Consider the following 12,199-nt stretch of genomic DNA (forward strand, 5'->3'; position numbering starts at 1 on the left):
CCAGTGTCTTTGTATTGTGATAGACATAGACTTCACTAAAATAGCCTAGTGAGCAAGCAGACAGGCTGTGAAAAGAGGACGCAGTATCCAGAGTTACTGCAAACAGCAGATTGCCAAAAATGTTCAGTTTCCAACAAAAAAATCACAAAGTATGCAAACAGAAAAAAAAACCCACAGGTAACAGAAACTTTCAGTTTTCTGTGAGAGTGATCAGTGTCAGATTTAAAGCTGTCAGGGTAGCCGTTATGAATACATTCAAAGAACTAAAGGAAACCATGCTTGAAGAGTTAAAGGAAGGTACAAAGGCAGTGTTTCATCAAACAGAGTATCAGTAAAGAGATAGAAATTATAAAAATAGAACCCAAAGGAAAATCTGGAGTTGAAAAGTCCAGTAATTAAAATTAAAAATTCATCAAAGGTACTCAACAGTAAATTTGAGCTGGCAGAAGAAAGGATCAATAAATGTGAAGATAGATCTGTGTTATAGAGATAATATAATCCCAAAAACATAGAGAAAATGAATAAAAATGAATAGTGCCTCGGAGAAACATGGGACACCTTTAAGCACATCAGGAGAATGGTGAAGCACCAGGAGAGGAGAAAGGAGCAGACAGATATTCAAATACTGGTGGGAAACTTTTCACATTTATTGAAAGACATTAATTTGCACATCCAAGAAACTAAAAAACTCCATAGGATAAATTCCAAGGCACACAGTGAAAGTGCTGAAGGCCAAAGACAAGGACAAAAGGGAGGTTTGAAAGCAGCAAGAGAAAAATGACACATTACATACTAGGGAACCACTATAACATTCACAGGTGACTACTCATCAGAAACAGTGGAGAACACTATCACAAGAGGGAGCCGGTGAGACGCCCCATTCAAAGTGCTGAAAGAAAAAAATTACCAACCAAGAATCTTATACGCAGCAAGTCTTTCAAAAATGAAAAAACCGAGAGTTCTCTGCTAGCAGATCTGCTTTAGAGGAAACACTAAAGAGAGGTCTTCAGGCTGATACATGTAAATCCACAAGAAAAAACAAAGAGTAAAGTTAATTACATAATCATAAAAGAAAGTATAAGTGCATATTTCTTCTTTCTCAAGTGATTTTAAAAGCGATAGTATAAAATAATATATATATAATTGTGTCATTAGGCCTATAATGTATAGAAATATATCTGACAATAACAGCACAAAGGGAGTAGGTGGAATTAAGGTTGTATTGCAGTTAAAGAAGTGATATCAGATGGTAACTCAGATCTTCAGGAACAAATAAAACCAGTAGCAGTAAATAAGATAAATAGAACAAATTGTGTTATATACTTGCTCTCCTTTCTTTTTTCAGCTTCTTTAATAGGCATAACATTATAGAAAGCAATAATTTTAATATTGTACTGTTAAATTTGTAGCATATTTAGATGTAATATGTATAGCAGTAATAGCACAAGAGAGAAGAAAAAAGCTATATGGGTATAAGGCTTCTGTATCTCACAGGAATTAGGTTTGTACACATCTGAAGTCCACTCGGATGTGTACCACTGATAAGCTCTAGAGCAACCATTAAGAAGATAACTCAAAATATAGTGGAAAATGCCACTATTGGGGGAAAATGTTACAGTGGAGAATATTCACTTAATGTAAAAGAAAACAATGAAGGAAGATTATATTAACAAACAAGCCATGAGACATAAAACTAAAAGTAAAATGGCAGATATATATCCAACTATATCAATCATAACATTTATGTAAATGATTAAGCAATTAGACAAAAAGCAGAGATTATCAAAATGAATTATAAAAAGAAGCAACTATAATGCCATCTTCAGGAAACAGACTTTAGAATCAGAGATACAGTTAGGCTGAAGGTAAAGAGATGGAAAAAAAGCATCGTGTAAACAGCAGCCATGGAGAGAGACTATGGATGATCCCTGGGGAGTCCACGAAACAGGACTTGTTCTAAAGCCTAGCTTAACAGAACAAGTGGCAGGCCGCCTATCACCAGACATTCATAGAACTTAGTCAGTGAGATTATGGATTATGGTTCCTGGTTATTTATGATCCCTAGATGATTTTGACTCCCTAGAGTCAAGAGTACTTCAGCAAGTCACCCATGGCTACAATTTTAAGGAGATCCAAGTCTAATTTGGAGACTTGAGGCCTCAATAAAGAGTCAGAAGATCTTTTCTTTGACATACACAGAGTACCTTGTGTCCCAAAGCATATTCCTATGACTAATGCTGAGGCCTTTCCTTGCTGGAAAAGGCCGAGCTGGCCAGATGGGGGGAAGATAAGGCAAGAAACATTAACAGCATCCATCTTCCTTCAGCTCTGGTGATGCAGTTACAGGGCACAGAGGTGGAGAACCATTGTGGCTAGTGAATTTGGGAATCTGAAAATGAGCAGTTGCAATTTTCATCCCCAGCTCTTTTCATTTTTATTAAAGATTTCATTCATACCTGTGAAAAGCTCTGTCATGAAGGAGACTGTGGACCATGCTCTCGCACATCAGTTATTTCCTGCAGATGCTCTTTCAGAACAAAGGTAAATCCTACACGATGCTAGAGTTGTTGCCACCAGTGCTTTTTATTAATCAGTTGGTGATGATGGGAGGGAAGGAATCAAAATAACCTCAGGCTTATTCCTGTTACACTGTTTTTGATTCATTCAATCCAACCAGTATATACTGACATCTACTGTGGATCAGTTGTAGAATAGGTATGAAGGGGTCCAGCGTGCAAGACTCAGAGGCCACTGATAGGCTTAGGGCCCATATACAAGTAGCTCGACTAAATATAAGTGTGACAGTGCTAGATGCCAGAAGAGAAGAGCAGTAGCACCACTGAAAGCAATTAGCTCACGAAGAAGTTAGAGGGGACACAGTCCACAAGATCTCCCTCACTTCTGACTCATTGCAGGAGTTTAGACAATTGCCAAATTAGTCCACATGACCACCTTCACCTCTGATACCGGCTGCAGTCCAGTGGTCCCCAAGGCTACCCTCAAGGTTTATTTGCTGCAAGAAGTCACAGAACTCATTGAAAACTGGTATATGCTTGATTACAGTTTACTACAGGGAAAGATTACAGATTAACATCAATCAAAGGAAGAAGTATGTAGGGCTGAATGCAAGACAGCACCAAATATGAAGCTTCCAGTTGTCCTCTCCCTGTGGAGTTGGAACAGTGTTACTTTGTCACCACCAGTGTGTGACTGTATGTGTGGAGTATTGCCAACCAAGGAAGCTCACCCACCCAAGCATGGGTGTTCAGTTTTTATTGGGGCTCCATCGTGTATGTATGGTTGACCGTCCATGTAGCTAGTTTCAGCCTCCAGTCCCTCCAGAAGTCTGCTAACACTGTGTGACCCAAAGCCTACACCTGAAACCACATCATTGGTCTTATGGTATGGCCAGCCTACACCCTAACTCGTATCAGACTTTGTGGTGACCCAAGGCCCCAGGCAAACAGTGAGACTCCTGTCAAGCATGATATTCCAAGATTACCTCCCAGAAGCCAGTAGCAAAAGCCAAACCTCTCTTCAGGTAATGTTAATACTTCACCATACAACTGTTTTGTCAGTTTCTGCTTTCTGCCTGGGGCAACCTTGATTGGACCATGTGTTATAAAAAAGTCATCTTGCCGTTTTGGAATTGATGGACATTTCTGTTTCTGTAACCAGAAGAGGCAGGAAACTTTCCTGTGGAAGTCTTTGGGTACTTTTACTCATGGAACATACTGAGTGTTGATCTGCCCGGCTCTCTGACATACTTCTGGTCATTTCAGTGCATAATTAGCACCTGTCCCAGCAGAGCACAGGCTGGAGTAGAGACAGAATTCTGAGTCATTGATACCATTTGTTAAATACAGCCCACGGTCTGGATAGCAGCTGACTTGCAAATTGATTCTGAGGATATTGTCCATAAATTAGGAGCTAGCTTAATAAGTAAGTTTCCGAATTAAAGGAAAGAATGTCAGAGTAATTAGTGCCATTTACATGAGACTAAAGTTGTGTGAAGATGCATGGGGTTTTCTTCTGAATGAAATCATATTATATATAGGATAGTAAAGATATGTTGAATGTCAGGTACAGGACCACTTTATGCTTTGTAGATACCAGCTTGAAGGCTGTGAGATACTTTGATTTAGGAATCATACATTTTCTAATGCCTTGAGGTGCTCTTTGTGACCAAGAATTACAAACAGGATGCAGATGCACGACCTAGACGTGACCCCTGTCAGTTTGCTTTTCTCCCAGCAATCTCTTTCTCTGTCTGTGTGCTTTTTAGCTTCTCATTCACTCTGTGACCTCACTCCCTCAAATAGTGGACCCCATGGCAGTGAGTGTACTTTTGAAAGTTATGTGTAAATTAAATTTTTGCAAATAAAAGTCTTATTTTAAAATTACTGGAGGAGCTCATCTGTTAAACAATTTGACAAAGTGAAAGATCTCTTTGAAACACTAATAATCACCTCATTGTTCAGCCAGATTTTTCCTGAAGTGTCTTTTGTAATGGAATGGGCTTTTCCATGGAAGTGAGTTTTCTAGGTAAATAAAAACTTAATTTCTTAAAGCTTCAAAGGTTGTTTTCTTTTAACCCCTTTGGTAGGAGTCTTTAAGAAACGTATGCTGTATCTTACTACCTCTTAAGAAAGAATGCTGTATATAAGTTTTTATTGAAATTCATACATATTATAGGGAATTATGGGAGCTCTGCTTTTCCCTACAGGTGTAGATACCACTCCAGCATATCATTTCTTTTTTTTTTCTCAGCTCTAAAGAGCCTCATATCTTGGGGCGGCTATCATCTGTCAGGGAGAATCCCTTCCCATTCCCTGGAATGAATGAGCTCTGGCAGCTGCTGGGGTCTCAGGGTGGGGGCTACCTCTGGCCAGGGTCATTGCGCACCAGCACAGACTCCTAGGCTGGCTTCACCAAAATTGTTACCAAACACAAATTCACGTACCTGAGGCACAATGAGACCAAACAAATGAAACTTCGCAGTTTGGAGCAGAGGGAGGTTTATTGTAGGGTCAAGCAAGAAGGATGGCCTGTGCTCAAAAATTCCTAGCGTGTCATTTCTTAGCGTTTTTCAGTGTTCATGTTAACTAAAGCACTCGCTCAAGCAGTTTCCTGAGTCATCTTTGCATTATATCTCTAGAGAGCGTATGAGGAGTTTCTTTTTATCTTAGAACCCAGCCAACTCACTAATTTACTGAAAACGTTTTTCTAGCCAAGAAGCTTCAGTTTCTTAGACAGCTTCATGTCTGTTATCAACTCTAGCAGCTGCTCCTTTTTTTCGGGGTCATTTTCACAAAGAAGAAATGTTTTTATCATGTAACTTATTTCTGAGTATATAGCAGCCTGTCCGTGACATCAAAGCCAAATTTGGACAGAGATGCTGGGCAACCAGCCAGACACCGTCTCTCCCAAGTGACTGACTTGCTCTTCACACAGCAGCCTCACCATGCATGTTATTCAGGAACATGCATAAGTAAAATTACATGTGATAGACTTTTGAGGCTGTTCACACATACTTCAAACCAGGGTAATAAAATTTTGAATGGCCAAGGAGTTCTGCGTTCCACTTTGTTACAGTTCAGCAGCATTGCTGTGGTACTCCTGAGTGTGTAGAGCTGTTTGCCCCTGCATCTTATGGTACTGATGGTTACATGTTTTCAATTCTTATATCTTCTTTTTCTGTCGATACCCTTGCCAGACAGTTATTTCTCTTTGCTCTGCATACCCTTAGTAGTTTTTGTTTCCATTCAGATTTTATAATATGTAATCTACTTGTGAGTTTGGAGGTCAGACCACAAAGAATTTTACAATTATATTTTCATGAAAAGTTGTTAGACCTGGGGACTTGTTGTGAGTAAAGAATACAGGGACTGGGCTGACCCAGCTCTAGACAGTGACTGCCGGAGAGGTCCTGGGTATTTGGGATATGCATGTTAGATTCAGCATTGTACTGCAGTTGTGTTGTTTCGTTTATTCCTAAAATAGTTACTATTCCCTTTTCTTTTTCTGTAGGAGCTTCCATGTACCAGTCTCAAAAGTGAAGGTATGACTGGGAAAGGGTGTGATGGAACTTCTTGGGGTGAAGGTAATTTTTGCATCTTGATAGGGAGATGGGTTATCTGTTTGTTAGAATTCAGTGAAGGTACTTTGTACATGTATGTAACTTGTAGTTATTGTTGTTGTTTAGTCACTAAATCTTGTGGGACTCTGCAACTCCATGGACTATAGCCCACCAGGCTTCTCTGTCCATGGGATTTCCCAGGCAAGAATACTGGGTTGAGTTGCCATTTCTTTCTCTAAGAGATCTTCCCAGCCCAGGGATTGAACCTGCATCTCCTGCTTGGCAAGGACATATCTTTGCCACTGAGCCACCAGAGAAGCCCGTAAAACTTATCTCAAAAAAAACCCAACAACAAACAAACATGAGTTCTAGTTAAAGAAATGCTATAAAATATAAGGGAAATATATTCATGTATGTAGCTTGTTTTGAAAAACATCCAAAATTAAGATAAACTGATAGTTGAATAGAAGAATAAATGTGGAAAACTACGTGTAACTACTGGTAGAATCTAAGTAATAGGCATATATATAGGTGTTCACTATCAATTTGTTTCAACTTTCTTATATGTTTGAAAGTTTTCATAATAAAATGTTGGTATAGGAAGAGAAGGTAAATAGCACCTAATGAAGCAAGCTTTGTAAAAACTGACTCTGATGCTTGATCTTCTTGTGGTTTGATAGGCCTCTTGGATACTTAGAACAGGGTGACTCAGCCAGCAGCCTTCTCAGCCTTCAGACCTAGAATATTGTTTCTTCCTTTGTCTTTGATCCTGATATTCCACTTTATTATGGTTCTACTCTTGTTTTACTAACCATCATGTAATTTTTGTTTAAACCACCTTAGAACTGTTTTGGAAGTGATAGAAGATAAACTTACACAAAATAAAAGCTCTTTTTCTGGTCAAGAAGAAAGCTGTACTGGTTAGGGTGCTCCTGGCTATAGGTATCATAAAATCCAAGGAAAAATGACTTTAGCTCTAAAGAGGTTTTACTGTTTCTCGTAATAGGAAGTGTGGAGGCAGAACAAGTCCAAGGTTGGTTAATTCCAAACCCAATGATTCTAGGACTCTAGTTCAGCTTCTGATGATTTTCTTGGTTTTCCCCTCATAGGTATAAGTGAGCTACGGCAGTTTCACACATTGTGTCCTCTCCCAATGCATCTAAAGGAAAGAAAGAGAGATTCTTAACCTTCTTTTCCTTCTTGAGAGCAAAGAGGACAGCCCCAAAAGACCCTCAGTGTACTTTATCACATGTTTCTGCCTAAACCCTTCTGTCACAAAGGGAATGGAATTACCATGATAGGCTAGACTATTCAGTATAATGGAGGAACACATAGGTGCCTAGTTTCTGAACAAAATTAAGTATCTGTTAGCCTGGGGAAGGTGGGCAAGGGCTGAATATCTGCCTCAAATATCTGAATACTTGAAGTAACCAAAAGTAACTTCCTCAAAACCACAGTCAAAATTTTGGTGATTAAAAGGCATAATTTGAAAACTTACTATATTAGTACACTTTTTAGTAATTTAAAATATTTAATAAGATGTTAAATATATGAAGTCGGAATACACCCTCACCCCCATTTTCCCTTCCTAGTTCTGCTTCCGTGATAAAACTACCTCATTAATTTGTCAAGGATGGGTTCAGATCTTTTCTGTATTCATACCAATGTATACATGTGTTGGTATGGTTTTATTTTTCCCCTAAACTTAAGTTCTTAGTAAACATACTGTCTGGAACTTGCTCTTTTCCCCCTCCACAATATATCAAAGATATTCTTCCATGTCAGTATGTATAGCTCTCCCTCTTGAGGGCATTCTCTATGTGGATATGCCATTTAAAGAGTTGAGCGCCTGCAACATCTTTATTAAGATAAAATTCACAAAGCATACAATGAAACATTTTAAAGCGTATTATACAATTCAGTGGCATTTAGTGCCTTCACAGTGTTGTAAAACCATCACCTCTATCAATTCTAAAGTGTGTTCAGTATCCCAAACGGAAACCCTTTGTTTATTTTCACTCCCCCTTACCCCAACCCCAGCCCCAGGCAACTGCTAATCTGCTTCCTGAATCTGGATTTAATTCTGAATTTTTGATATAATATGTAACCTTTACATATTGTCTCTAGCTTCTTTCACTTAGCATGTTTTTTAGGTTCATCTGCCTTGTAGCGCATATCAATACTTCATTCCTCTTTATGACTGAATAATATTCTGTTGTATGTATATACCATAGTTTGTTTATCCATTCATCTGTTAATGGATGTTTAATTTTGTTTCCTTCTTTTGACTATTGCAACTAGTACTACTTTGCACATTTGTACATAAACTTTTATTTGAGTTGTTATTGTTGTTCAGTTACTAAGTCTTTGCGACCTCATGGACTGCAGCACGCCAGGCTCCTCTGTCCTCCACTCTCTCCCAGAGTTTGCTCAAATTCATGTTCATTGAGTCGGTGATGCTACCTAACCATTCGTTTCTCTGCTGCCCCCTTTACTTGAGTACCTGTTGTAAATTCTTTTGGGTATGTACCTAGGAGTGGAATTGCTGGATTATATGTTGATTAGAGGTAGAATTTTTAGAAGAACTGCCATCACACTATTTCACATTCCCACCAGTAATGTGTGAGGGTTTGTTTCTCCACATCCTCTCCAACACTTGGTATTTTCTGGTTGTTTTTTTTTTACTATTATTATTATTACTGTTACTGTCATCCTAAGTGCGTATGAAATGATAAATCATGGTGGTTCTGATTTGCATTCCCTAGTAGCTAATGATGTTGGACATCATTTCATGTATTTGGCCACTGGTATATCTTCTTTGGAAAAGTCTGTTCCTTTATTCCCTTTTTTATTGAGTTGTCTTTTTGTTATTCACTTGAAAGAGTTCTTGATACATTTTGGACCCTAGACCCTTGTGAGATAACTGATTTGCAAATATTTCCTCCCATTATATTGTTGTCTTTCCTTGATGGTGTCTTTTGATGCACAGTAGCTTTTAATTTTGGTCACGTTTATTTTTCTTTTGTTGCTTGTGCTTTTGGTGCCCTAGCTACTTTCAGAAGTGTATCTGTAGGGAGGACTCCTTAAAGTGGAATTACCACTTAAATCATTTTTTGGCTGCACCCAGCGGCCTGTGGTATCTGACCAGGAATTGAACCTGTGGCCCCTGCAGTGGAAGACAGAGTCTTAACCACTGGACCACCAGGGAAGTCCCACCATTTAAATTTTTGATAGATACATATGTAGTCCAAAAGTTTATCCTCCCATCCACTGCATGTACCTATTCTCTACACCTTCACCCAGTCTTCCTATTTCCTTTTTTCTTCCAATTTTATTAAGATATAATTGACATATAGCACTGTATAAATTTTAAGTATACAGCACAATAATTTGACTTACATACATCATGAAGTGATTATTATAATAAGTTTAGTGACTATTCATCATCTCATAGTTGCAAAATGAAAGAAATAGAAAACATTTTTTGTCTATGATGAGAACTCTTAGGATTTACTCTTTAACACCTTTTGTATATAATATACAGCAGTGTTAATTCTGTTTATCATGTTGTACATCACATCCCTAATCCTTAATGTGTCTTGTAACTGGCAGTTTGTACCTTTTGACTCCCTTCATCCAGTTCCACCTCCCTCACCTCCTGCCTCTGATAACCACAAATAGGATCTCTTCTATGAGTTTGTTTTTGAAATATAATTTACCTACAACACTACATTAGTGCCCATTACACACAACGTAGTGTTTTTTCTATACATTTCAAAATGACTGCCGCAAGAAGTTTAGTTTCAGTGTGCCCCCATACAAAGACATTACTTAGTTATTGACCGTATTCCCTACACTATACATTTAATACCCATGAATCATTGGTTTTGAAACTGGAAGTCTCTCTTAACCTCACTTGCCTGGTTTCTTTCTTCCCCCTACCCCTCTCTCGCAACCATCTGCTTTCTCTCTGTATCTAGACTATTCCTGTTTTGTTATGTTTGTCCATTAGTTTCCACATATAAGTGAAGTCATACAGCATTTGTCTTATTTCACTTAGTATAGCTATGTTCTAGAACCATCCATGTTGTCAAAAATGGCAAGATTTTTTTAATGACTGAGTAATATTCCACTGCATATATTCCACATCTTCTTTATCCATTCATCTATCAATGGACTCTTGAATAGTCTTCCTGTTTTCTATTTTTTTTGACTGACAAGTGAAAAATTATCTTTTTTAAGTATGCACTTTCACCATAACTAATTGTTTACATTGTTACATTTGTATTTCTTCAGCTTGTAGTCACACAGATACTTGTTGAATGAATGTTCATATCCTTTAACTTTTTTTTATTCTTAATTGTTCATAGCAGATGCTACATTTATGTGCGACAAGAGGTGTAACAAGAAACGGTTATGTGGACGGCATAAATGTAATGAGATATGCTGTGTGGTAAGTGGATCAATCATTAGGTACAGTCAGATTGCATTCATCTAGGGACTGGGCTTCTGGAAGCCTCAGCCGTCTAAGAATGCAGCCCAGATTTGGAAATCACTGGGAGAGGCCCCTGAGCAGCAGTCAGAATGCTGCCAGAGAGACAGGCTGGGCCTTTTTGGTCCTCAGCCAGGTCAGGAAGTCAGCCTATGGCACCATGGAGGAAGAAGAAGGAGGGCCTCAGGCCCCAGAGCCCAAGACCACTGGATGAGTGTGTAGGCATCTGCAAGAGACTGTGTACTGTTGCCGCACACAGACTCGCCTGGTCTTAGCAACTCAGGATTCAAGTTTTGTCTGTTCCTTGGGTCAGATCAGTGGGCACAATGAGAGTGGCAGTTTTTAAAGGAACAGGTTTCAGTTATCTGAAATATTCACGTCTGTGCAACTAAATAGAGGAAGCATTACCTGGCAGTGGGTGCTGTGTTATTTTGGGTGTGTGAACAAGGTAACACAGTATACTAATAGTAAAGTATGTATAGACACACATATGTATATATATGTAATACATAATTGTTATTTTTGGCATTTATATTGACAGTGTGAAGAGTGATAAAGACCTGTTTATAAGCCAGTGTTTGAAAGTTTAAAGACTTCTTATTGAATACTTCAGACATATATAAAAGCTGAGGGAAGTATGTGTCATATATGCCCAACATCTATCTTCAGTAGTGATCAGCTTATGACTAATCTTGTTTCATCCACATCCCCACCTACTACCCCTCCCCTGATTATTTTGAAGCTAATTGCAGACCTCATGCAATCTGTAATTGTGGAGAGCTTCTTTGTTAATCTTGTTTATGGAAAATATAAAATGGAGATAATTTTGTAAGCAAATATAAATAAATCTTTTAGGAATTCCCTGGCAGTCTAGTGGTCAGGACTCCACTTCAGGGGGCACAGGTTCTATCCCTGGTCGAGGAACTAAGATTCCAGCGTGCAAAAAATAATATATGTATAAACCTCTCTTCCTAGGATAAGGAGCACAAGTGTCCTTTGATTTGTGGGAGGAAACTCCGCTGTGGCCTTCATAGATGTGAAGAACCTTGTCATCGTGGAAACTGCCAGACGTGCTGGCAAGCTAGTGAGTGTCTTCACTGTATACTGTATCATGAGAGTTTTCTAGAAAGTCAGGCATGATAGATCCTGGGCAGTTGACTTTCTTAGATTCCTGAATTAATAAGCCTTAGTATTTCAGGACCTTGGTTTTTTTTAAAAAGGAGTATTAAATCTTTTATTGATTGCTCATGATAATGGATGGTGCACAAGCTTCATTCCCATCTAGAACTATCTGGTGCCGTAATTCAGTTTAGACATATTACATTGGATGTGCCAACAATCATATTAATAACAAAAAAAGTCCATTACTAACTCCAGATCACAAAACAGTAACTGTCAGTTCACCTACACCAATGTTTCTGAAGATAATGGCTTCTCCATCCAAGCCAGTTGTAAATAAATTTCTAATGAAACCTGGCATCACCCTAAAGGAATTCTAACTTCATGCTGTTTGGGAAATTTACCAAAATGGCTTCAGAATAGACTAACTTTACACACAGCATATTTTTTCAAAAGACATTTATTCAGCATCACGATCAGACTGTTATATTTAGCAATCAACAGCATGG

The 12,199-nt window shown here is 38.5% G+C and overlaps 1 protein-coding gene across 2 annotated transcripts in view; it reads left to right on the forward strand.

The window, feature by feature from the left end:
* LOC120866238 (transcriptional repressor NF-X1) overlaps positions 1–12,199 on the forward strand; it is a 65,230-nt gene that overhangs the window by 31,762 nt on the left and 21,269 nt on the right. The window contains exons 10-13 of one of the 2 annotated variants that reach the window (XM_040243819.1): positions 2,444–2,541; positions 6,031–6,061; positions 10,450–10,532; positions 11,547–11,655. In XM_040243819.1, the coding sequence (XP_040099753.1) occupies positions 2,444–2,541; positions 6,031–6,061; positions 10,450–10,532; positions 11,547–11,655 (321 nt within the window). The remainder of the gene's footprint in view (positions 1–2,443; positions 2,542–6,030; positions 6,062–10,449; positions 10,533–11,546; positions 11,656–12,199) is intronic. The other variant, XM_040243828.1, reaches the window with a different exon arrangement.

The sequence above is a fragment of the Oryx dammah genome, unplaced genomic scaffold (assembly GCF_014754425.2).
Source record: "Oryx dammah isolate SB20612 unplaced genomic scaffold, SCBI_Odam_1.1 HiC_scaffold_1, whole genome shotgun sequence".
NCBI classification, from domain to species: Eukaryota; Metazoa; Chordata; class Mammalia; order Artiodactyla; family Bovidae; genus Oryx; species Oryx dammah.